The sequence below is a fragment of the Drosophila miranda genome, chromosome XR (assembly GCF_003369915.1).
Source record: "Drosophila miranda strain MSH22 chromosome XR, D.miranda_PacBio2.1, whole genome shotgun sequence".
Taxonomy (NCBI): Eukaryota; Metazoa; Arthropoda; class Insecta; order Diptera; family Drosophilidae; genus Drosophila; species Drosophila miranda.
The window spans coordinates 20,771,179-20,797,359 of record NC_046674.1 but is presented as its reverse complement, the minus strand read 5'-3'; the positions used below and the strand labels follow the sequence as shown (position 1 = coordinate 20,797,359).

Genomic DNA, 26,181 nt, shown 5'->3' with positions numbered 1-26,181 from the left:
CTGCCAACTCGGCCGAAATAGGGTTTATTTTGTTGTTAGTATTTTTGTGTTAGTATTTGTTTCCTTTATATAAACCTAGATTATTAATTAATAATGTTCAAGTTAAATATGAAAATATAATGGATATAAAAATTAAAATTTGAAAAGAGTCATGAGTGAATAGAAAACGGTAGTTGGGTGGGACGAGAGCGAGAAGAAGAGCGGGACCCTGAATATGAAAAGGGAGCGAATTCAAAAGGTGGCGCTCATGGAAGGGTGGGACCCTGCTAGGGATAACGAAACCAACTATCCCCGCTGACGAAAGTGCCAACGAGGACAAGTCTGTCCTATAAATTAGATTTGTTTTTTTTGTATGTTTTTTTTTGTTTTTTTGTTTTGTTCAATCCGTCTCCTGGCTTATCGGGTCGGAAACACCCCTGACTTCCCCGTGAGCTAGCTGGGAACGATAGGCCAGGGTGGCAAAGAGGCGGATCATAACAATATACTGTATGGTGGTTAGTGATTGTACACATTATTGCCAGCATTATCGATAAGTATAGTTTTTGATGTAACATAATCTAACATAATTGGGGAAAGTACCGATAGATTAGGAGTAGCGCATATAAAATTTGGCTGATGAAATTTTGCAATGCCTATTGCGTCATTGAGTCGTTATCAAGAACGCCAGGCAGATATATAAGCAGTTCAAGCACAGCTACTCGTGCAGAGTGAAACATTATTCTGAAGTAGAAGGTAGTTTTTGGGAAACTTCGACGACTATGAGTGCAAGTGGAATCTATACATCTGAGAAACGGGGAAGCGACGAGTCCGGAAACGGTACCCAGAGCAAGCCTTTCAAGACGGTTCTCCATGCAATGCGGCTAGCGGGCAGTGAGGAGCCCTACGAAACCATCTATGTGGATAGCTCGGAGCCGTCTAAGGTTTTTGAGCCGGCTGCCAAGTCTCAGCTAAAGAAGATCCAGAAGGTGCTGCAACGCGATGGCCAAAAGAATGTTGAAAAGGAGCTCCGCGAAGCCGAGGACGCGGAGAAGCGCCAACTGAACTTGGAGGAGGCGAAAAAAATTAGGATTATAGAAGATGCAAGCTTGCCAAAGGCCCGCAAAATCAAAATCGCAAAAGGAACGGAATTCCGAGGAGTTCGCGTCAAGATCTTTGGCTGGGTGCACCGACTGCGGCGGCAGGGCAAGGCGCTGATGTTCCTGACCCTAAGGGATGGCACCGGCTTCCTGCAATGTGTGCTCACTGATTTGCTGTGCCAAACGTACCAAGCCCTGGTTCTGAGTACCGAGAGTTCCGTGGTACTCTATGGCATATTGAAAGCGGTGCCTTCGGGGAAGATAGCACCCGGTGGCCATGAGCTGCATGTGGACTACTGGGAGCTGATTGGTCTGGCTCCTCCAGGTGGAGCCGATGCAATTCTCAACGAGGAGGCTCTTCCCGACGTGCAGCTGGACAACAGGCACATTATGATTCGGGGCGAGAACACCTCCAAGGTGCTCAAGATGCGATCCGTCGTGATGCAAGCCTTCCGTGACCACTACTTTGATCGCGGATACAACGAGGTGACGCCTCCCACACTGGTACAGACACAGGTAGAGGGCGGCTCCACTCTTTTCAAGATGCAGTTCTTTGGCGAGGAGGCCTTCCTCACCCAGAGCTCGCAGCTGTACTTGGAAACCTGTCTGCCCGCCCTGGGCGATGTCTTCACTATTGCCCAGAGCTATCGGGCCGAGCAGAGTCGCACGCGCCGACACTTGGCGGAGTACACCCACGTTGAGGCAGAGTGTCCATTCATTAGCTACGACGATCTGTTAGATCGCCTCGAGGACTTGGTCTGCGATGTTGTGGATCGGGTGCTGAAGTCGCCATATGGTCACCTGGTCATGGAGCTCAACCCGGATTTCAAACCACCGAAGAAGCCATTCCGTCGCATGGACTACGCGGCCGCTATCGAATGGCTGAAGAAAAACAACGTTACCAAAGATGATGGCACCTTCTACGAGTTTGGCGAGGACATACCCGAGGCCCCCGAGCGCAAGATGACCGATACCATCAACGAACCCATTCTACTCTGTCGCTTCCCCGTGGCCATCAAATCATTCTACATGTCCCGCTGCCCGGAGGACAAGCGGCTGACCGAGAGTGTGGATGTCTTGCTGCCAAACGTGGGTGAGATTGTCGGTGGCTCGATGAGGATTTGGGACAGCGAGGAATTGTTGAACGGCTATAAGCGTGAGGGCATCGATCCGACTCCCTACTATTGGTACACCGATCAAAGGATCTATGGAACAATACCTCATGGCGGCTATGGTCTTGGCCTGGAGCGTTTCCTCTGCTGGCTGCTTAACCGCTATCACATTCGGGAGGTGTGTCTTTATCCACGCTTCCTCGACAGATGCAGGCCCTAATTCCGAAAATGAATATATGTATCATCGCAATTCAGTGAACATATGTACATATTTATACATGTCCTATACGCAACACACATACATATGTATATAATGAAAAATAAATATTCTGAGTGTTAATAATTCTCAACGCATTATTTGAAATACCCTTGGGTCAAAGAGGATATTATAGAATTGATGACATTTTTGTTATGTGAATGCAGAATATGTTTTAAAGAAACAATATTTGTATATACATATGTATGTAAGTACATGCATACATACATATGTATATATCTGTATAAGCAGAAATCGAATTAATTGCATAATTATTAATTGGGTTTCAAAGCAGCTTGGATAACAAATATATTAATTAAAGGAAATAGGGTATACAAATGTCCAAACTCCATAAATATGCATTTGAAATGTAGCAAATGAGTAAATACCGTATAGTTACATATAAGGAATTGACATTCTTGTAGACCTTTAACCCATTGTCGAAAATAATTAAACTTGAAGAATCTTAGCACTGTTGAGATAACAAATGTCGTGGCAAGGTATGGACAACAGGTAAAAGCAGCCAAGGAAAATGGCTAGCCTCCTATGAACCTCACCTCGGTTTTTGGTTTTCATGGTATTTGAGGCAAAAGGGGTGGATCTTACCTTGCATGCGTTCCATTTTCTGGGCTGTTTTACCTGTTGTCCATACCCGAATTTTCCTCAGAAATTTCACAGCGCCGAAATTCCTCCATAGTATGTTAGGAAAGAAGGTGGATTTTATCTAGTATTCGTTGCACATACTGGACCGTTTTGCCTACTGTCCATACCCTCTCTTCAACCACAATTTTCCGGCGGGAAATTGTACCGTTTATTTTTTAACCGAGCGGCATTATATTTTGGTCTTCAGTTTCTTCCTTGTCGCTCAGTTTCCAACAATTTCTATTGGCGCGCTCAATGGGGGCCTAATTGACAGTTTTTGGCTCTCTTGCTCTCCTCAAATCTGTTAAAGCTCTCTTCTTCGCTCTCCGTATCGGGTAAGGCTCTCTTTGAACCGTTGGCAACAATGAGTCCCATTCCATACTTTAAAATTTTATACGGTAATTACTTACATAGATCGACATATGGTGATGATTGGAACTGCATTTCGTAACCATTGAAAAGGGGAACCCACTGGGTAATGTACGTAAAGCTCATATTCAGGAGCTGGAGCAGATTCAGAATGATATTCGGCGAAAATTGGCCCCAGATGGTAGAAAGCTAGCTGGAGAAATTCGGACCTAAATGTTCCATATAGATAGTATTATTCAACGGAACAAAGAATTGGTCGTTTTTTGAATCGAATTTGAGTTCGCCGCAGTTCGCCGCAGTTCGCTTTAGCAACAATGAGTCCCATTCCATACACAAATGTTGCTAATTTACCAGCAACATTGCAACTGTTTTTTTGTTGAACTATTTTGCTTAAACCTTGTTTAGTCAAAATACAATAAAACAAAGGACTAAAAACTGGCCAGTTAAGTAGAAAATTGATTCATTAATCGTATAAAATTATGTGGGCATAGATAAAGGCCCGGTTGACAACATTTAAATCCTTGTCGCTCACATTCAAAAAAGTTCGATTTGGCGCGCACCACTCGGTATATTTTTCAAATGAGACCGTATATTTTGGTATTTATTTGAATCGGGTAGAATCTGTAATAACCGGTTCAAAACAATGAGTCCCATTCCATGCACAAACATGTTGCTAATTCCATGCACACATACCCTGGGGGAAATGGATGATATAGGATTGCGGAAATGTGTTTCATCCCATGCTCTAATTAATGCAGAAACTAGTCAGTATCTATTTTAAACGATATTTTGCAATTAGTGGTCTTCTTACAGAGACAAAGAATCGCTACAGGGATCAGGTTTTATATACAAATAACTAATCAAATGCATGAACAGACCAAAAAAATGCAATCTAAAACTAGGCCTTTATTAATCACATTTGAAAGCAGCTTGGAAAACAGTATCTTTATATAATATTCACGAAATAGGGTATACAAACGCCCATACCCTGGTTGACAACAAATGAGTCTGCAAATACCAGCAATATTGACGTCACAACCTGCGACTATTGAAAATTTTTGTTGAGATCGTGTTTTTGTCAAAACAAAAAACATGCAAGTACTTAAAAATAGTTAATCATGATCAAAATTGTTTCAGCAATCATATAAAATGATCTGGGCAAAAATAAGAGATCTATATAGCTGGGAATATTCGACGGAAGAAAGATTAACCAAGAATTAGTCGTCATAACCGGCTCAGAACAATGAGTTCCATTCCATGCACACATACCCTGGGGGAAATGGATGTTATAGAATTGAGGAAATGTTTGTCATCGCAGGCTCAGTAGGTATCAGGATCGACATAAATATATACAAGATACTAATAATACACATGAATAAGTCAAAAACATGTCAATTTGAGAAAAGGTCTTAGTAAATTGCGTTTGAGCTACATATAAAATTAACGAAATAGGGTGCACAAAGGCCTATACACGCATCATGTCTTCAAATACTAGCAACACTGCGACTGTTTTTTTTGTTGAACTATTTTGTTTAAACCTTGTTTTAGTCAAAATACAGTAAAAGCAAGGACTAAAAACTAACCAATTGTGTAGAAAATTAATTCATCAATGGGCTAAAATTATGTGGGCACGGCTAAATGTTCTATATAGCTAGTAATATTCAACGGAAGAAAAAAATCAAGGAATATGCAAAATAGAACTAGAATTCGTAAGTATATTTACGGTATGTTTTTAAATAAGACGGTATATTTTGGTATATTTCTGAGGGTCGGACGGTATATCTTAGCGATAAATCCGCTGATAGAACATCAAATCATCAAAACTTCCAATATTTTTGAACCGAGCGGTTGCTGCGCGCTTTTCCGGAAATCGTTGGAAGTCGCCGACGTCGTCGTCGTAGTTGTGTCTACAAAAACAATAATAATAAAAAGCGCTAGACAAAAGTGCTACTAGGTAATTGGCTGTAATTATTTTTGCCGACTGATTTTTTTTTGTGGTGTCGCCGTCAATCAACTTTTTGCGTATCTCATTCAAAGTTCTCCGTTACAAAAAAGCCCAAGTTTGCTTGTAAGAAATACGAAGTAGTGTAATAAAATCAAAATAAATTGAAAGCAAAAAATCCTTAGTACACACACCGACGGCGGCCGCTGTCACTGTTTGTGTGAGTGTGTGCGTGTGTGTGAGTGTGCAGCAGCGGTTTGTGAGGCCCGCGCATGCGCCAACTCCCACAACCGTGGTTGAGTGTCGAGTCGGGTTTCTGTGCATTAATTGCTTTTCCGCTTTTCCGCTGCGGAGACTCCATCGAAATCATTTGAAGCTGCCAGGCGATACGATCAGATCAGGCGGTAGGTGGTAACAAGTTTTGTTTGTTGTAAGCTAAGCTTCACTGTAGTTTCGCCCGTTCTTGTCTTGTCGAAAGAGTTGTCCGCCCACTCACACTCTCTGTCTCTCTGTCATTCTGTCTGTGCTGTACTCCCCCTGGCCCTGGGCCCATTCAACCACCCGCACATTTACTACGCGCGCTTTGCCGAAAAGCTCATTCTGCGACAGCGTCTGGCCCGTTAGCGTAAGTAAGCTTTTTCTTTCATTCAAGTTGTTGCAGTCGGCGTCGCGTCGCGTCGTCGTTATGCTGCGTGAAAGTTAATTCCGTTTTACTATCGGCATTCATCAACGTCATCATCACCATACCCACCCACTCTTGGCCACTGCCACCGGCACCTCACCCCTGGCTTGCACCTGCCCATCGTCTTTTTGCCGGCTTTTGGTGTTAAGCATTTAAGCAGTAATTGACATGCATTTCCCGATATGTGTTGACAGATAACCAAAGTTTCTGCTGCCTTTTCTACTCGTAAGTATAAGTAGTCCCCTTCTCCCTCGCTCTCTCTCTCTCTCTCTCTCTCTATCTCTCTCTTCCTCTCTCGCTCTAGAGTGTGGCAAGTGGGGCACTAGTTGTGGGTGGGGTTACTAGGGGATTATCATTATGATGGGGATTAGGGGAGTGCCTGCCATGGAGCTCTCCTTTCATCATATTGAGTGTGGCTTAAAATACGCAGTTTTTTGTGGTCTGTGAGTTTTTGTTTGTAGGATTAAATGTCTCTGTGATATGGAAATTCAATTAAATGAAAACTAAGCGTATAACCACAGGGAGTATAGGGCTACGAGTAAACACTTATACTTGAACTTCAAATGAAAAGGATACATGCATGAATCAGTGGAACGATTCGGCGAATTCCAACAAATAACTATATACTTAATGTGCTCTTCTGTTTTACGTACGTGATGACAGAAAGAACATGGAACACCACGTTTTCGATAAACACTTAAAAAACTTAGAATTCAATTCAATTCCCACGTCTGAATAGATACAACCTAGACATTTGTTGCCCTGCCCTGCCCTCGAAACAAGCTTCTTAGGAGCCGTCTCAACTTTTTCTATCGTTTAGATCGTTTTGTACCTACTTTTTATTCCGCGTACAAATTACTGTTTTGTAATCCTCTTTTTGGCTTAAGAGCCCAAAGAGAAAGAGACCAAATTGCGCCAACTTAAACAGAGACAGGTGCAATTACGTGCATTAGGGGATTTCTCCCTCGTTTTAGCCTCCATCTGGGACCGACTCTTGCTCCCATTACCTTTTGTCATTCATCCCGGCTTTCAGCAGCTCACCGACCGAGGCGACGGCAGGAAAATATCGCTCTTAAATTGCACTTAATGAAGCTGCATCATCACATTTTGCATTTCAGACATGCCTCGAACGAGAGGCAGAAATGAGGAGGAAGGAGGCTGAATGGAGAGTGTTTGTCTGTGCCTGAGCCTCTGCCTGCCGCTGTAGTCACTCCCATTGGCATTTCTTTCCGCACGTGAGCAGATTCTTGACTCCGGAGGAACAATGGCAGAGCCACTTGCATTCAACGGACAAATGAGTGGAAATTATGCCAAGACACAGGCAATTAATAAGTGGAGAAGCCAGCCAAGTCCCCGCTCCCTCACCCCGTTCCACTCACCCCTCTGACTTTTGTCTTTGGCCACCTGCTGTTAGCCGCCTTCAATGATTACGGACACCTTCCAGTCCCCCTTCTGTGAACCAGAGACAGAGTCGGAGACAGAACGAACCCGAAACCGAAACCGAAACCGAACCCGAACCCGACCCCGAGCACCGTTCAGTCTCCAGTCTCATTTACATGCTTGCATTGAAGGCGTTGAGTGTTTGTTTGCCCACGGCAATACATAATAATCCCCGGCTGGCTTGCTCCCAGGCATGCACTGTACAAAATCTTAGATCCTAAATGGTCTTCCATCAGGATCCCTAGGACTCGGTTCGGACAGAGGTTCGTTAAGGTTAAGGTGGAACTATGCAACTGATTGCTGAGATTGATTGATTGATTGATTGATTGATGAGTCTGCAGGTTTTATTTCTTGGATTTTTTTCTATAATAATTTTCATTAAAATATGTATAATAAATACATAATCAATCAATTTTATCAATATTCTAAAATAAATACTTGCAAAGAATTTAAGCCAAGCATCTGTACAATTTCTTTTATCATGAAATTTCTCTCTAAATCTGAGCGCTGACAATGGGCTTTCGCTCGTCTAATGTTGACTCGTTTTCCATTAAAATATTTAAGTATAAGGATACCCTTCTCTTAAGCTATTGTTCTGTTCCACAAGCTAGTAGTTGAATCTTTTTCCGAGTGCAAAACCGAGTCCCAGACCCAGAGCCAGACACGGCACAACCTGTACTTGGCGAATGCTTTGGCCCGGGCCGGGCCGGGCCGCCGTGGAATGTCAACTAATATGCATAAGTAGGCACGCAAAGTGGTTCTGGGTTCTGGGTTCTGGGTTCTGGGTTCTGGGATTGAAATTGGGCAAACACCGAAACTGTGACCCACAGCACACACACACACTCACATATGGCCGTCCAATACACACACAGACACCCACAGAAACCCACTCACGTCAATCAATATAAACGCATTTTCATAATTAATCAATGCTGAATAATTCGTCAGACAGAGTTGGGCTATATTGTCGCACAGCGAGAGGGAGTGAGACAGAGGGGATAAGAGTGCGCGTGTGGTGTGTGTGTCTATTGAGGTGTACATATGAATGTGTGTGTGTGAGAGAGGGAGCAATGGGGGGAGGGAGGAGTATTGTGTGGGGGAGTGTGCTAATAAGCAAATCTCAGAGGTTTGTTTTGGCTTTTGTCGGTCGCAGCGGCGGCTTTGTGGGTTACCGCATGAAATATCTATCCGAAGCCCACACACACGAGTTGGCAGGAGGGGCATCCGGGGCATCAGGGGCATCAGGGGCATCAGGGAATGGGGACCAAGCCAACTGTGAAAGCCATGTTTACACTAGGTCAGCCATAATTGATAGTGAAAACCCATAAATAGATATTCGGGAGTGGAGAAATACAATGCGAGAATCTGAAATATACGAAATATACGATCTTATACGGCTTTCCATTAACGCCCGAGGCAATGCCTGAAAATTCTTTAAAAAAAGGTAATCTTCGGGTAATCACTGGTGAACTCACCGAATACGAGTATTTCCCTTACGCGATCGTCTAATGTCACCAATGTCTCTCTATGCAATGTCGTCCATTTGTTCCATGGGTACGGGTACGCTCGTAAAGCAATCATGGTGCAAGCGTGGCTCTCAAAACCTCATTAGCTCTCATTTGCCTCTCAGTTGAGCTCTCGCATTACAAAAATAATAATCGCAGCTCGGGGCAACTAAATGACTAAAGCATCGTTCATTCCAACTAAGCCCCACATGTCGCATGCCCCCCCTCCCTCCCTCCCGCCCTCCTCATCCCCGTAGTCCCTTTTCCTGCCCCATATCGAGTGGCAGCGTCTCTTTGTGCGAGAGTGGAGTGCCATGTTCTGCGTACTATGTGTAGTATTTAAAGATCATTAGTGCGCAATTTATATGTAGATATATATGTATGTATGTATGTAAGCCCGTACCAGATTATGTAAATATATATACATACACACAAAAATATATGAGTATATCGATTGCCACCAGTTGAGCGGGCCCAGGAGCTGTGTGGCGGCGGCATTGTTGAGCATGATTAAGAGGCTTCGATGGCAGCAGCGGATGCCAGCAGGAGGGGCACTGTTGGCAAAGGCTGGCGGTGGAGCCCGTGCGGTCGCTGGGGCTGAAGGTGGTGTCAAGGCCAAGCGCCAAGACATGTGCTCGCCTGTACCTTAATCAAAGCCCAACAGGATGTGGGCCAGAGAAACCACAAAACGAAAATGGCAAAGTAATTGCAATTTAGCGTCTAATGATGAATGGGCAAAATCTGAGTTTAAGGACGAGTAAAACGTGTTCTTCCAGCGAGGAAAAAGTGTGTGTACTTATGGCGCACAGTTTAATCGAAAATTTATGAATTTTTAAAATCCCTTTTTTTCTTTCTTTTTGTTCTTCAATTTCCGCGCCTCCTTTTGCCGTCTCCCACTGTAAATATATATTTTCGACTTTCATTCTTCTCTCATTCCGCCATATATCGATGTCAATTTACGGATAACGATCTAGATTCCATTAAATTTATAAAAAAAATACCTACTTTTGTCGCAGCAATTTTGCATATATTTGCATAAAAATAAAGGAGCGCGAGCTCGAGCTCGAGCCCGGGCCAGAGCCAGAGCCAGAGCCCGAATCGATCCAGATAAAGAGCATTAAGTGCAGGGCCTCGCTCGAGCGGGGCAAAGGTTGCGGATTAAATTAATGTGGGGAAACAGGGACAGAAACAGAAGCAGAAACAGAAACAGAAACAGGAGCAATGTGAGCAGCAGTTGCCTGCCACTCGCTCTAATGAAGCAGCTTCCACATATGCACGCATACGCTCATCCACAGACACTCACACTCGCACTCACACTCACGCATATTCATGTGCCGCTTCAGGGAAATAGCGAAAATTCCATGAAAACTGTGGCCCCTCTGGAGGCAGCAGCAAAAAACGAAGCAAAAGGCAGCCATAAATATTTTTCGAAATAAATTCTCGTTTACAAATTATGATTTTATGACTTTTTGATGGCGCCGCCACAAGCCCACACACTTACGCAATGCAAAAACACACACACATACACACACACAGACACAGACACATCGGGGCAATATATTTCCGCTCAGGGAGAGAGAGAGAGAGGGAGTGAACACGGTGGCGACTCGAAGGCAAAACGCTTTACGTATTTATAGCCCCTTCACGCTGCCTGCCCTTTTGCCTTACATATCGATACAAAGGGCTCTTTCAAACCACCTCCACCACCACCCCCCCGTTCCCCCACCACCCCCACACACACACAAAACTTTGCACATTTTGCATTAAAAAATTGGCACAAAAAACAAAGTGCGAAAAAACAAACCTTAAAGCAGCGCCCAACAGAAAAGTTATTACACAAAAGCGCGAAAAAAATTCGTTCGAGTTGAATGCAACTTCCATGTGTCTCTCTTTCCCTCTCTCTCTCACTCAATCTCTGTCCCTCCTCGCTCTTTCACTCTCTGGCTGTGTGTGTGCTGCAGCAGCTGCTGCCATTTCCCAGCTTTTCTCCTTTTCACCCGATTTTTTTCTGCCTACTTTTAGGCGCATAATTTATGACCGCCCGGCATTAAATTAGCCAAAGCGCAGCATGAAAAATGGCAACGACGATGGCGACAAGCGACGTCCGGCGCTTATTAGGACCGACCGCCCAGTTGGCCGGGAAGATGATGGAGGTGCACCGCCCACCCTCCTGCCCCGGCACTGCGGGGGGGGGGAGGGGAGTAGAAGGCGTGACACACATCCGTACAAATAGTTTAAATCTCATTTGGTGCCAGGCCGTGCGGGGGCTAATAATACTCGTTTTTTGGCTTTGATTTAGTTGTCGCCAAAGGACCGGAAAGCAATGGGTATGTTTTGGGGTGGAGAGGCCATCATTAAGTGGGGTTTTAAAAAAATAATACGATGGCCACTTCTCTGGATGTTCTGAGGATGAACAAAATACTTATGCTTCGGGGATATACAGGACGATTTGGCCAATCTCCTGCGGCCAGTTGCTAAATAATTCAATTGAATTCACCGCTTTGATTCGGTGAATGTTTATTTATCGATAGAAAGGTCAATTGTTCGAACAACTGCTGTTGTTTCATATTTCGAAACGAATCGATTTATTTGCTTTTGATTTTTGAAGTCCTTCACTTGGGATTTAATTCAAAATATGGCGGAGAAGGGTCGACCTTGATGGAGAAATTTGTTCAATATTTTTGGCAAATTTCGGATTCAATTTAAAATCTCTTTTTAATTTGAAATCCGAAAAATAATGAAATTTGAGGGGAGAAATGGAATCTGCCATTTCGGATCGGATTCCGTATCTTTCAATCCCTTTCTTCTAACCATTTCTGCAATATTCCTAAACCCAAAACACCACCATCGCTGGGAACGAGCCCTTGGAGGGTGTATGTGTATTTGTGCTTTTTTCTTTTGTCTGTGTGTGTATGTGTGTGTGTTTGCTTACAATTATGAGCGTGTTGATGACAACATCGCCAGCTTCTTGCCACAGCGTGCATCGTCCTTCGTCTCAAGCAGTCGCACACTTGGAAAAGTGTATATTTTTCGCCAGTCTGTGCAGCGAGGGCCTTGAGCCGAGAAGTATGCAACGTTGCAATAATAATTACAAATGTTGCACAATAAATTGCAAAGCAAACAGACTTGACGTTGGCAGAGTTAGAGGCAGAGACAGAAGCAGAAGCAGAAGCAGAAGCAGGGACTGTGGCAGTGGCAGTGGCAGTGGCAGCGATAGAAGGAGCAACAGTGGCACTGGCAGTGGCAGCGGCAAAATTACTTCCTGCTGAATCGTAAGCGGAAATGTACATACAAATGGCACTCACACACAAGCACTCGAACACATAGCGCAATCGTGGTAACAGGATGTGTCTGACTGGAGCAGCCACCGCCTTGGCCCGAGCTGGGGGCGTGAGCACGAGATCGGATACGGGCTGGCACCAGCCGTGTCACGGGCGCAGCTCCAGCGGGAATATTGCTCCGAGGAGTGGCATCTTGTCAAATAGAAAATCATAGGAAAATGTCCCGCGGCGGCGACAAGATGCGTAATTGCAGAGCAGACTCCTTTGGCCGTCGCACTGTTGCTCTCTGCCAAGGCGGTGGAAGGATGTGGCAGGATGTGGCAGGATATGGAAGGATGTGTGCCCCAAATGCCACGGCTCTTTGCATTCCTCCATTGCAATGGTTTGCTGTGGTACAGCTGTTGTCGCCTCTCCGACCCGCTCCGCTCCCCTCCACCCCAATCGCCTTCAGAGAATGCAATAAATCCTGGACTGGAAAACAATGACAAATGTTCTCTACTCGTACTTCTGCTCCCTTTGTCAGGACGTGTGCCGGACATTGAATTTCATATCCGCTTATTGTCAACAATTCCCTGAAGCCCCTGTCATTCGCATGTCTAAGTGCAGACTCGATTGAGAGTCTGTCGCACATCATTGCCCATCGCCGGAGCTTGTCAATTAATGCCTAGAAGGTTAGACAGTCTTAAGATGGAAAATATGCGGGATTTATAATACAAATTACTGAAAAATATAGACACATCCTACCATTCCTCCTCAAACCTCATGTGGAACCAATCAAAGTTCCTCAAATAGTCGCCAGTTGGCCAAGGAATGCACTCAGAGGACCCTGCAAAAGATCGGCAGAATAAAGATAGATAATGCAAGCAATTTCATAGTCGGTACTTACTAAACTTTTCCCACAAAAAACACATAATACGGCCAGGTGGGATGGATGTTGGAGAGCACCTTGAAGATGGCATAGACCAGGGCCACGAAGGGATCTACTGGGACGGCAAGGGTTTATAGCTATTCCGCAGCCTTTCTCCAGCCTGGAGATTTCTCCAGAGAAACCGAATAGTGGAAGGTGCTTTTGATGTTCCGCGTAGCCTTGAGACTCAGGGGCTTGCTGGCATTAGAAAAAAATGGCAAAAGTATTCAAAAACCTAAAAGAATAACCACACTTGTCCGCATGAAACCCAAAGTAGCTCTCTTTAACTTATTTAATTGCTGAATTACGCATCAAAATGATTATTTGATTGCCGTCTTTTTTTCATTGGGAATTTTTTGTAACTTTCGAATAAATTCTCTTTTCTTGTAGCCTGCCAAGGCGGGTACCATGTAGATCCCAGAACTAGCAGCGAGTAGAAGTCAGAGTGGAATCATGGTGGAATCGTCGAGCCTGGGTCGGACCCCTCCGTCCGCCCAGCAGCCCATTCCGCAACAGAACTCGCCCTCGCCCTCCGGGCTGCGGTGTGGCAACATGGAAACGCGGGTGCGCGGAGCCTGGTATCGGGTCCTAGTCACCCTCGAAACGGACTTCCTGGCCGTCAGCCTGGACGAGTCGTGTGAGGCGGCGCAGCAATCAAACGATGGACAATCGACCACGCTGAATGGCACCTTGGGGTGAGTAGCGGGACGGGGACTTCCTCGGAAGTGGCTTCGACGGGCTAAATCGTGCTCTTTTATCCAAATCCTGCAGAAGTAATCACAGTGGTGGAGGTGGAGGACCAGGTGGTGGAGGAGGCCCTGGTCAGAATGGCACCCTGCCCAGCTCCGCCTCCCTGCAGGGCATGAATATCCAGGACACCGAAGTAGATGGCTCGACCAACAACGACAACGGAGATCGGGAGCGAGAGCGGGAGCGGGATCTCTGCCTGAACAACAACAACAATGCCGGCGACGGGGGCGGCATGGATTTGTGCGACGTACCTGACCATGTGGCCAATCAAAAGCGCCATGTGCGCATCATCAAGTCGGACAACAACGGCCTGGGCATATCCATCAAGGGTGGCCGCGAGAACCGCATGCCCATCCTCATCTCGAAGATATTTCGGGGCATGGCCGCCGATCAGGCCAAGGGCCTCTACGTGGGCGACGCCATCCTGACCGTCAATGGAGAGGAGCTGCGCGACGCCACCCACGACGAGGCGGTGCGCGCCCTCAAGCGCTCCGGTCGCGTGGTGGATCTGGAAGGTAGGTGGAGGATACATCTGTTACTCTTTTAGCCAGAATGTCAAATTGTTATTTGCTTAAAACATTTTGTTCACTCAGCGATGGCTGGGTGCGGGGTGGGTGGGGAGTGCAGTGGAGGACGGTGCAAAAGGAAGAGCTTAAAAAATGCCATTGAGCGAGCCAAACTAACAAGTAAACTATGAGCGACAACGCGAGGGCGCAGCCACAGTGGGATGGAATGGACAAAACAGTGGAGAGTTTTCTGGATATGTGGATATCTGGATATCTGGATATCCGAGCATCTGAACAAATGACAGAAGTCGACAGAGTGTTATTAAGACTTTTTCCGATTATCCAATATCCAACCGCAGCTAAACATTTCCACAATGTTTTTTGATGGAAAACTTGTTGTGTGATAAATTTGTGATAAATGGCATCTTCTTTGCCAGTCCCCGATGTTGCATAGATAACCTTTTCCGAACTTGTTCACCAATGATTAATTGACCCACAGATACGGACTGTTTTTGTTTTTGCCCTGTTTTGGTGGCATCCGTCCCATGGTGGAGCGGCGAACTGGAAGGCGGAACAGAGGGCTTAAGCGCAAATACATACGTGGGATTACTCAGCAAAACATGCGAGCTACTCTGCCTCTGCCTGTGCCTGTGCCTGTGCCTGTGATGCTGCCACTGCTCCTGTTACTGCCACTGCCACTGCCATTGCAGCTGTGTACTGTTATAAATCCCCACCAGCAGGCAGCAGCCAGCAGCCAGCACCCAGTAGCCAGCAGCCAACAGCCAACAGCTCCCCCGGACTAAGTTTTCCCCCTCTCCCCTGTTGACTGTTAGCTGTTGACTGCCGTTAGTGGCGCTGGTTTGTTGGTTGGTTGGCTGGATGGCTGGATGGTTGCTTGGCTCGTTGCTCGGTTTGTTTGCCCCCGCCCGGCAATGAGTAATGAGAAAAGTTTTCTTTCCATTTGATCAAATGGCCCAAAAATACATACATAGTTGTTGGTGGAGAGGAACAGATAGCTGGCAGGCAGTTTGTGGCGGGCGAGGAGGCAGGAGGCAGGGTGTGGATGCCACGCACCACATCTGAAACTCTTTGAGTGGCTGAGACATTGCGAAACTGAAATACGAGTATGCACATATGTACATACGTAAAGAAGGATTTATAGGTGATGAGAACAAACACAGAACTACGATGGAACACACAAGGAAGGAATCTCGAGTGGATCTAGTTTTATCGATTGCATCTCACCGTAAACTCAGTTGATCGGGATGGTAGCTACCTATCCACACAAGTGCATGGCACTAAGAAAAACCATTCCTTACGTGGCCCTCAGGTTATATTCTAGGAGGTTCTACGAGCTCGCCCTCTGTGGCTTCTAATCTAATAACAGGCCAAGCACATAACCACACGGCCAGTGCATAATCATCATCATAATCATTCCGATGTATGTATAGTGAATTTTCTCCTCCTCGGGTGGGGCCGAGAGGACAATGCCTAATCAAAATGTTAAGGCAGAGTCGGGGCATCGCTTCCTGTTCAGAGCACAACACAATAAGCAATAGTAAGCATCAATTAGGCGATGTATGGGTGAAATATCCTTGCACACACACACAGAGGGGTGGGGTGGATCAGCAGGACAGCACAACGGCACAACAAGCACATACATGTGCTTGCGCCCACCTTGTGGGCGTGACCCAATCACAATCCAAGCCATTTGGCATAAACAATGCAATGAACCATGCAGGACAATTTTGCTGAAACAACTTCCTCCTCCTCTCTCTCTCTCTCTCTCTCTCGCTGGCTCTTAATCGAAGAGGAGCAGGAGGAGCAGTGGCAGGAATCCACTCTGACACAGCCAATTCCATTTCCTTGACACACACATTTCCGGTGCACCAGCTGCCCCAGCTGCTCCACCTCCACCTTCACCTCCAACTCTACCTGCAAGAGACAACAGCAAACGCTTTTAATGTTCAGTTCAAATAGATGTATATATTTCTTGAGTTTCTCAGTTGCAAGTTCCAGTGTCAGGCGAATCCCTATTAGATCCTCCTCAGGCGTTCGCTGCGAGAGCGTTGACGCGGCTGCTCGACAGCGAGGATAAGGCGACCGAACTGTGCGCCTCGGGATCCCAGGGGCAGCAGGATTAGGCGACCGCTGGCCAGCTCGTTGGCCAGGGACCCCTCCAACCCCTCCAGCTCCTCCTGCTCGCCCACCAACTCCACCTGGGACTCTTCCAGATCCAGCTCGTTCTCGGGTTCGCTCAGCTCGGGGGCTCCATAGGTGGAGGCGGGCTTGGGACTGGGCGGTGGGCCGTAGGTGCCGGCTGGTGTGACCGCCTTGACCCCAACGTCTGTGGGGATTGGCTCCGGCTCCAATTCATCCAGCTGGCGCGCCTCTTCCTCCCCCTGGCCCAGGGCAGGGACATCAGCAACAGGCTGCTGCCCATCAGCAGCAGCAGCGCCATCGGCGGCGAAGTCCTCGACAGCCTCGAGTACGGGCGGCTGAAAGTCCCGGGCAGGGGCCTGGGCCACTACCTCCACAGTGTCCTGGTCCTGCTGGTCGTCGGGAGCTCCATAGGTGTTGGCAGGCGTACGGAGAGCGACCTCCAGTTCCGCTTCAGTCTCTGTTTCCGCTTCCTGTTGCTGTGCCACTTCGGTGGTGGTGGTCTCAGCATTCTCCAGAGTCTCGACGGCACTGGGAGTGGTTAGGGGTTCCGCCTCCAGCTTGGGCTGCTGCTCGCTGGGCAGGGCGAAGGGGATTCTGGGACGAAAGCCAGCCGCTGGATAGGGCGTTGAGGAGTACTCCACCTGGCGCTGACTCTTCAGACGCCGCTGGGGCATGGCGGAGACGGTGGCCACGGCCAGGGCTGCGGCAAGGATCAGGATGGAAATGCTCTTCATGTTTCACGCTCTGCGATTGCTAACGGTTTGTGTCTGGCTGCTGTGGGTGCTCTCCTATTTATACATATGAATGGCATGCCCCGAATTCGTATGCTATTTTGCCTTCTGCCTTTTGCCTTTTGCTCCATCCATGCCAATTCTACATCAGAATTCAGTAACGGTCGCAAGGCCGTCTTTAAGTTTCGAGTTTCGGCTGTGATAACTCTATGGCTCAGGCCCAGAGCTCTGGCCCGATGCAGTGCACAGTGGGAATGCGAATCGGATCGGATCGGATCGGGATGGAGTGGAGTGAAGTGGGGTGGGGTGGAGACGAACGACAATTATTGGCGCATTTAAAAACGTATCGTAGCCCATCAAGCTCAATGTTAATGTCGCTTTAATATCAACAGCCCCAACTTAACTTAACCTTATCTCAGCCCAGCTCTGGCTCTGGCCCTCCCCAAAAACTCACGTCATCGTTGTCAACGTGCCTCGCATGCCACGCAGCTGACGCACAACAGAGTCACAGTTACAGTCAGGCTCTGACTCTGACTCTGACTCTCATTTAATTTGAACACCGCACATGTCCATGTGGGAGATGGGGACGGTGACGGTGCCCCAGCCGCTGCCGCAGCCGAGGCCCATGCTGATCCATTTCGCCGTCTCTTTCTGGGCCAAAATTTATATTGGCAGCTAAACTATGAGGTTGTGGCGTGGTGGAACCGAAACGAAGAAGCATGGTGGAACATGGGTGCTCTATAGAAAATCGAAAAAGGCAAGAAAATTCTATAGTAGTACTATTCGAAAGGAAGTGTCACTCATTTTATAGTTACCCAATATATATATATATGTATCCCTAATATTATCTATAAATAATACATCAATGCATTTGGAATTTGAACATAGAAGAATTTAGATAAATATGTTCCTCAAATATGTGCCAAAGCTTTTGGCTTTCAAAAGTAAACTCAATCTGAATCGTACCTATAATGCCTAATATCTAAAATAAATACCATGAATTTTGCTGCATTTTGTGATAAGAAACCAAAATGTAACCTTCTAGAATCTATAGTAGATGTTGTAAATGTTTCTAAATGCAAACGTATCTCCCTGGCGTAACCTTCCCCGCCGCAAAGCCCATGTACTCCTCTTCAGTTTGTTGCAATCGAATTTGCCTTCATTGCTCGTTTTGCTCGTTTTGCTCGTTTTGTTGCCGCCTGAGTGTTTTGATTTTCGGCTGTTGGTTTGCGGTCGTTTCCATAATTTCAACGGTGTGTTCATTAAATTAAAGTGGCCCAGATCTATAGGCACGCAAAGTGGCGCAAATGTAATCACAATTTCAAAGGCCCGTAGCCATGGCGTGGGCATGGGGAACGACATGCTTAGCAGAGCTCAGAGCGTCGTCGCCGTTGCCGTTGCCTAGGCTCTGCCCTGCCCTGCCCAGCCCTCCACTGGCATCATCTCTTGATTCGAACTCCAATTTACAAGTTGGCCAAGTTGTTTGCCAACCTCCGCTGGCCGCTGTGCGCCCAACTTTGGCCCAAAGTATTTGCGCCCAGGCAGCCGTCTCATTGTAATTTAAATAAGCCAGGGGCTGGGCTGGATGGGATTGCAAGGGATGGGATGGGGTGGGGTGCGAGGGGATGACTGGCTATAACTGGATTCCAGCTCCAACTGCCAAATGTCAGCGACAGACTTCGGAGATGGCGTAGAAGGCGACGACAGTTGGATTTACTCTCCTGCCGCCTGCCTACCAAAAAGTCCATTAGCAATGGTTTTTACAACTTGGCACACATTCGTGGACCCACTCAGCCACCCACCTCCAACCACCTCCAACCACCTCCAACCACCAACCACCAACCAACCGACCAGCCAGCCACCTCCTCAGTCCACCCAAGTGGATCCTACTTAACCAACCTGCCTCAGTCCTAGCCATGGTCCTGCCCCAGCTCTGCCCCTCCCGAGGAGCGCGTGAGATTTTACTCGCAAAAGTTTTGCCCAAAGTTTGTTTTAACGCACGATTTGCCGAATTCCGAATGCCGCCTGCTGTTGATATCATATTCCGACTCGCCACGCCCACTGCACTGCACGGCTTGCCATTTGATTTATGCTTTTGGGCGGTGGAATGGTGGACTGGTGGACTGGTGTACTGGTGGAATGGTGGATTTGCAGGATTTCGTTTTGTCGCTAAAGGTGTAAAAAAGTTTTTGGCTTGCCTGTGAATTGAGTGGCGAAGGGCCAAAAGGGAGTACGGAAAATTAACTGCTTTCGAGCAATAATACGATCGTAAAGATCTGGGATTTGGGGAGATTGTCAAGAGGGAAGGGTACAGTGAAATGAAATGAAACGAAGCACAAAAGTTTGCAGAGGACTGAAATAATTGATGGAATTTTCAGTCAAAATGATGATAGCTGAAAGTGGGCTTAAAATATTCCTAGTCTCTTAGGTCCTCTTAGTTGATGTTAATCTTTATCGTTACTCGACAAGTTTAGGGATGTATTAGTCTTTAAAAACGTGTCCTGGAAACCACAAACTTTCTTGCTATTTTAACAATGAATCAAATTATTTCATATCAATCGGCAAGTGATTTGACCCTTGAAAATTGTTTAACCTATTCAGATGAGCGGCACTGTATTTGTACATATGTAGATTCGTGATCAGCATCAATAGCCGACTCGATATCACAATCTCGATATGTTGACATATCGATATCACCACATGATATCGCAATTCCAGACGCTTACTCAGTCTCTCCATCTCTCTCTCGCTGTCGCTCTTAGTCGTGGATGTGTGCGGCCCCTGTAAAAGTGGAGCGTGATAGCATAACAGTTGGTGCTATAAGAAGCGTGAGAGAGAGAGAGAGAGAGAGAGAGAGAGAGATGTAGCGGCACACAAAATAGTAGCGGGAAATGAAAACAGATAAAATATTTTGAAATTCGAATAGAATTCCATCATTTGATGGAAAGTGCAAGAATTAACATTCAAAAATAACTAGCGGTCGTGGGTCCTCTCTTGCTCTCTTTGGGTTTCCCCTCTCTCATGAGAAATGCGAGCAAAATTGAGAGAGGACGCGGAGAGGTAATAAATTTTGAACATTAAATTAAAGATAGTAGATAATTTCAAAAATATCACAGAGGCCCCATTTAGAACCCATTTAAGTACGGCTAACTTCTCTCTGCGGATAGCTGGCAAAGCCGTTTGGCAAATATTGTTCTTTCTATCTTTGCAGACAAACATTCCCCAAGCATTTGTCGAAATAGCCCACATACCCAGAGCACTAGGCAAATCCTTGAGTTGAATGTTTCCTAATGCCATATTTATTTGCAAAATGTGAGCGCAAAATATTCATACTTAAGCACCTAACAATTGTGGCCTGCGGCATTTTCAGCCAACTTTTCCATAACTTGTTTGTTTTTCTAGAATTGTTTTTAGCACACACAAACACACAGAGGGGGGTGAGAGCGGAGAGGGGAGCGAGGGGGGGTGGGGGTGGTGCAACTTTATTTGCACTTAAATGCAAAAATTTACACAACTTATTACAGTTGTTGCTATTGCTGTTATAAACTTTTTCCCAGTGGCAATTGCGCTTCTCGTTTGGTCCTGTTTGCTCTCCAGTCCACTCCGAAATATCCGACGACCCACTGGGGTCTCCTCTGTCCGTCCGCTCGGGCTGCCTACCACTGCCACTCGCACTGCCACGCCCACGCCCACGCCCACTGCCACTCGCAAGTCCACTGCCACTCCGACTGCCGCTCTTCCAAGCATCATCAGACTTTGCGCCTGCCGCTATGCAACATTTTTTGCCACTGTTTGTTTGTCGTCGGTTGCATATTTGTGAATGTAAATGTTTGCAGAGCTCCGCCAGAGACTGCTCTGGCGGCTTCCACTCTTAACCCTTTAGTGCAACGTAAATGCCAAGCAATTAGCAAGTTGGTGGGCCTGATACCCCATACCTTTCCCCATCACCATCCCCATCTCTAACCCCATCTCGTTGTGGTCCCGTCCGCTCTAATTAGTTGAGCCAAACACACGAATCGAGTCGGACAAACCGTCGCCGCTGATGCTGATGGTGACGCTGACGCTATCGGTGCCCACCGGTGCGCTGGGGGCTGGGGGCTGGGGGCGGGGGCTGGCCGATGGCATTAAGTGTGAAAATTGAATTTCCAAATCACTCGACGACATCGTCGGGCAACAGCAAACGGAAATTGTGCAAATGCTGTGGGTGGAATGCCGAGTGGGTGCCGTTTCCCAGTTAGAAATGCGACTACGACAGCGACAGTTTACCTGTTCCCGGCCACAGGCACAAGCAAAGCACCTGGCATCGTCATCAGCATTTGCATAGAGGCTGCACAGTGGTGCACAGGCCATCTAAAACGCTCCACGAAATTCTGCTACGAAATTGTTCTCTGTGGAAATCTAGATGTAACCTGCTGGGTTTCCCAGCTCCATTACATCTAGCCAAATGTTGAGCCGGTAATCTAGAATTAGGCCTCGACTTGTACCAGTGTTCGGGGAAGTTTTGTCGGCTGTCGTGAGGCTTTGGGTGTGCAAATCGAATAAAAATGGAGCGGAAACTCTAATGAATTTATGCTGCAACGTTTGCCAAGACTTCCACACCAACAGCGCTAACGAGAACGACAACGACAACGACATCGGAGTCGGAGTCGTCTCCGACTGATTGAATGCGCTGTGTTTGTGTGTTTGTGTGCTTGTGCGATTGTGTGTCTGTGGCAGAGAGTTGTTGACGACGCCACACATCCTTTTCTGTGGCCGCATCCATATTCATGTGATTTCCATATCATTCGATCCCCGTATCCGGTTACTATATTTGTGTGCCTCTGTGTGGTATTTTTCCAGTTAAATTCCTACGCGAAGTGACGCCCTACTTTCGGAAGGCGAGCATCATCTCGGAGGTCGGATGGGAGCTGCAGCGCGCCTTCCTCTGCCCGCTGGGACCGGGCGTGCCCACCTCCCCGCCCGCACCAAAGACAACGCCGCGCGCGGACACGCGCTACATCCCCCTACAACTGACGCATCTGGCCAGGAATCTCAAGTACATCGATCCGGGTAAGTCCATCCAACGGAAACAGCTCATGCTCAGCCCTGTCCTGCCTCTATTCTATTCTCATCCCATCTCGTCTCCTCTCCCTCTTCCCCAGAGAACCGCTGCTTTGAGCTCCACTCGCCGGACGGAGTGCACTCGTGCATTCTGCGTGCGGCGGATTCTGCGGAGGCTCTGGTCTGGTTCAATGCACTGCACTCGGCGATGGGCAGCAGCACGCAACGGGCCCTGGCCGAGGCCAATCGGGCGCTGACCAATCTCATCGGCGAACTGAAGCACATCGGCTGGCTGAGCAAGCGCCTGAACGGAGGCAGCTCGGGCAGTGCCGGAGGCGGCGGAGGGAGTGGCAGTGGGGCAGCCAGCGGCGGCAGCGGCACCTCCAACAGCGGAGTGGCCGTCGAGCTGGTAAGTGTAAGTTCATCATTCCCTTTCCTAACTCAAAGTAGCAATCAGTAGCATGGCCTTTTCCTGAAGGATACGAGTCAACTACATTCATTAATATCCGATTATCGTTTACAGATCGGTAGATAATAGCCCAATATATGATTTTCAATACAAATGTCATCCACAGCCCAGCGGCCGTTCCAGCTCCGAGAGTTCGGATGAAAGTGACAAATGGCTGCCCATATTTGTGGCCGTGACAGAGCGGGAGTTTCGGATATACGAGAGTGCCCCCTGGTCCGTGGAGGCCTGGAGTCGTCCCCTCGAGATCTATGCCTTGGCCACAACGCGTCTCGCCGGAGCCGGGAACAATTCTTCGCTGAATGTAAGTGCACGCACAACCTTCTCCTATCATCCGCCTTGTGGAAACCGTACGATGTGTTTTCTCTTTCAGGGCCAACAGACCACGGTGTTTTGTGTGCGCTGCGGCACCGCTCGGGGAGTCCTCGTCTATTGGCTGCGATCGGAGACGCATCGCGACATGGCCGCCTGGGCCCGGGCCTTGGTGCAGGGCTCCCACCAGGCTGTCAACTATCAGAGGGAGTTCTCCTTTCGCTGCCTCTACCAGGGCCGCCAGTGTCAATTGGTTGTGCACATCAATCGTGGCTTTTTCCTGTACGATTGCGGGGGCTTTGCCCCCACAACGCCAACGGCGGCGGTGGCCGCCACCAAAACACAGCTCTGGCAGTTTGCCTTCGACAAGCTAAAGGGCTCGGCGGATGATGGCGCGCGGATGTTGTATCTGGATTTCGGTGATGATGGAGAGATTGTAAGTGCACAAGTCTTGGCTTCCCACCAATTGGATACTAATTTGCTATTTGCTGTTTGCTATTCCTCCCCTGCAGGAACTGGACATGGAGTGCTGCCCCAAGCCGGTTGTCTTTGTCGTGCACAATTGTCTGTCTGCCAAGGTTCATAATATTGCCTAGAATGCGGCTCAATTGGATGGATCTAGTCTACATATGATATAAATGTTGATATTTTAGGTGTAATGGAACTTTGTTACAATTTTTGACTCTATTTTGATCGTGTACATTTGTTAAACTACATATCTTCAAATGTTTAAGATTCTTCAAGCTGTCCTACTCTAAGGTCCTCATTAATTTGTGTTAATAACGTTTCACACTCTGTAGGCGTGTAAAAGATTGCAATATTTTGTTAACTCTGTCAATTAGGTAAGATTATGAAAAAGAGCGTTCGAGGGGAGAGATGAAAGTTATTATATATTTAGGGTTTTTTTTTCGCAGAAATTTCTATAAAATTGTAACTTCTATTATGCCTAAAATAGAAACCATTATAGAAATTATAGAGTCCTTCCAGCAAACGACTTAGTTAATTTAGTAGGGAAAGGGAAGTAAGGAAAAGGACAGAGGTATGTAGTTGAGCATTTTGTGCTTCCTGATGGCTATGGGAATGGAATAGATTAGTTTGGTAGGTACGTACATATAGCAGGCGAGAAGGCGAATGTAACACAAAGTAGATTTTTTTGAAAAAATAAACGAAAAACCAATGCAAATACCGAGAAGCACAAACCAAAAAAAAAAAACACAAAACAAAAAAAAAACCGTACAGAAGTGAGGGGGAAACCCGAAAAGCAAAACTGAAAAGAACTTTATTTAAATTGTAAGTAGACGTAAATTCATTTTATACGTGTGTCATATACACAGGATAACATCTAAAGAAGGATCGAAAGGAACGAAATCTAAAGCTAAATCTAATCTATCTAAATTAACAACATTTGCATAAACGTTGAACAATAATTATTGTAATTGTACTTAACTAATTGTATCTTGTACTTGTACCATGTATCTAGTATCTTGTATCTTGTATCTAAACGAAGCACACATATCTCGATGCCCGCTACCAAGAGGCGTCGATATCGATCATGGACTAAACTCCCCAACTCAACTATATCTGTATACCAGTCGTATAGGAATCCGTACATACATTCATACATAGATACGTACTCGTACATACATGCAAACATATGTGCATTCCAGGCCATTTCTCTACTCCCCAAATCTTCATGTACAAGCCATCTATCATATTCAATTATTATACATACATTTATATATACATACGAGTATCGGTAAAACGCCACATAATCATTTTATGAAATTGAAAATTTCGATATAAACACAAGAACAACTACAACAACAACAACATCAACCAACAACCAAAAGAAAACGAACCGAACGACAGAAATCAATAAGAACATAACAAAACATAAGACGTACAATATTTTTAACGTAAGTAGTGTTGAATCTTCGATAATAAACTTATATAAATAAATATATATATATATATATATATATATATAAAATACCATACAAATGGCCTTTTTTGTGGGTTTTACTTTCAAGCTGAGTTTTATAATGGGAGAAAAGCTTCCAAGGCGATAATATTATGCATTTATTCTGATATTTGAGAAAATAAAAGAAAAAATACATATATTCTCAAATTGTTAGCAACAGTGCAGTTCCATTAACATTCGAGAATGATCTTGGTTCCACTCGAATGTAATCCGACATAGACTGATAATAATGAAACGTACGTCAATCGAAGTGACTATGGCCATTCACTTATGGCAAATTTCCACAGCGATAAACGTCTTTTGCGTCATCCGGAGAATGTGCTCTAGCGGAACTCTAGTGGCGGCAAACATGGCTGGCTCTGAGGACCAATTTTCCATTTGACAAAACTTTACAGACTACAACCACCCGTAAACCTATCGACCTGCGATAACCGACAGTAAACCACAAGAATCTATCAAACATCAAACGTATAAAGTTTCCTCGAATATGTACTATATTTACGAGTGTGTACATATGCATGTCTTTGGATCTGGAGGCAATCAATGAACTTTTGGCAGCCTGTTGCTGTTGCTGCCCTCGGAACACACATTTATTTCCTGCATATGAATTTATTTTCAATTTTATCATTTCCCATTTAAGACGAAAACAAAGTCACCCAAGAACGTGACCAGCATGTCCAACAGCTGGCACGGTCAAGCCACTAACTTTGCTCATCGCAAAGTTAAGCCAACAAAACTACACACACACACACGATACACACACCCACAAACACTCACACACACACACACACACACACAAATACACGCATACATACATATGTATGTGTACACAGAAGTATAGGCGAAAATGTACAGTGACTTTTTGGGGTTGGGTCGGGCTGGCACTCTGACCATCGTTGCGGTCAATGGGTGCCCAGGCCAGGCCGGGCCGGGTTTGAGGTGTAACGACCCAGGCCCGGTCCGGGCGTTTCTGGCCTCCTTCAATGCCGCAGAATACACTCGGACACAAATGGAACCGAA

General features: G+C 46.4%; 3 protein-coding genes across 7 annotated transcripts; 2 read left to right on the top strand and 1 right to left on the bottom strand.

Moving 5' to 3' along the window:
• Positions 1–695: 695 nt before the first annotated feature.
• LOC117186477 (asparagine--tRNA ligase, cytoplasmic-like) lies at positions 696–2,447 on the top strand. Its single transcript, XM_033387353.1, has one exon. It carries the CDS (start codon positions 759–761, stop codon positions 2,406–2,408), a length of 1,650 nt encoding a protein of 549 aa, XP_033243244.1. The 5' UTR covers positions 696–758; the 3' UTR covers positions 2,409–2,447.
• Positions 2,448–5,271: 2,824 nt separating this feature from the next.
• Positions 5,272–24,312, top strand: LOC108153456 (beta-1-syntrophin). Of its 5 annotated transcripts, none has more exons than XM_017283477.2 (8): positions 5,272–5,409; positions 13,603–13,907; positions 13,984–14,477; positions 22,202–22,411; positions 22,504–22,817; positions 22,978–23,172; positions 23,242–23,616; positions 23,693–24,312. In XM_017283477.2, exons 2-8 carry the CDS (start codon positions 13,666–13,668, stop codon positions 23,774–23,776), a joined length of 1,914 nt encoding a protein of 637 aa, XP_017138966.1. In that variant the 5' UTR covers positions 5,272–5,409; positions 13,603–13,665; the 3' UTR covers positions 23,777–24,312. The 5 variants fall into 5 exon arrangements, with proteins under 5 accessions (XP_017138966.1, XP_017138969.1, XP_017138965.1 ...); XM_017283480.2 differs by having other exon boundaries at positions 5,272–5,801; positions 22,504–22,811; XM_017283476.2 differs by having other exon boundaries at positions 5,272–5,801.
• Positions 16,423–17,414, bottom strand: LOC108153457 (brain acid soluble protein 1). Its single transcript, XM_017283481.2, has one exon. The coding sequence runs from the start codon at positions 17,363–17,365 to the stop codon at positions 16,505–16,507; it is 861 nt and encodes a 286-aa protein (XP_017138970.1). The 5' UTR covers positions 17,366–17,414; the 3' UTR covers positions 16,423–16,504.
• Positions 24,313–26,181: the final 1,869 nt, after the last annotated feature.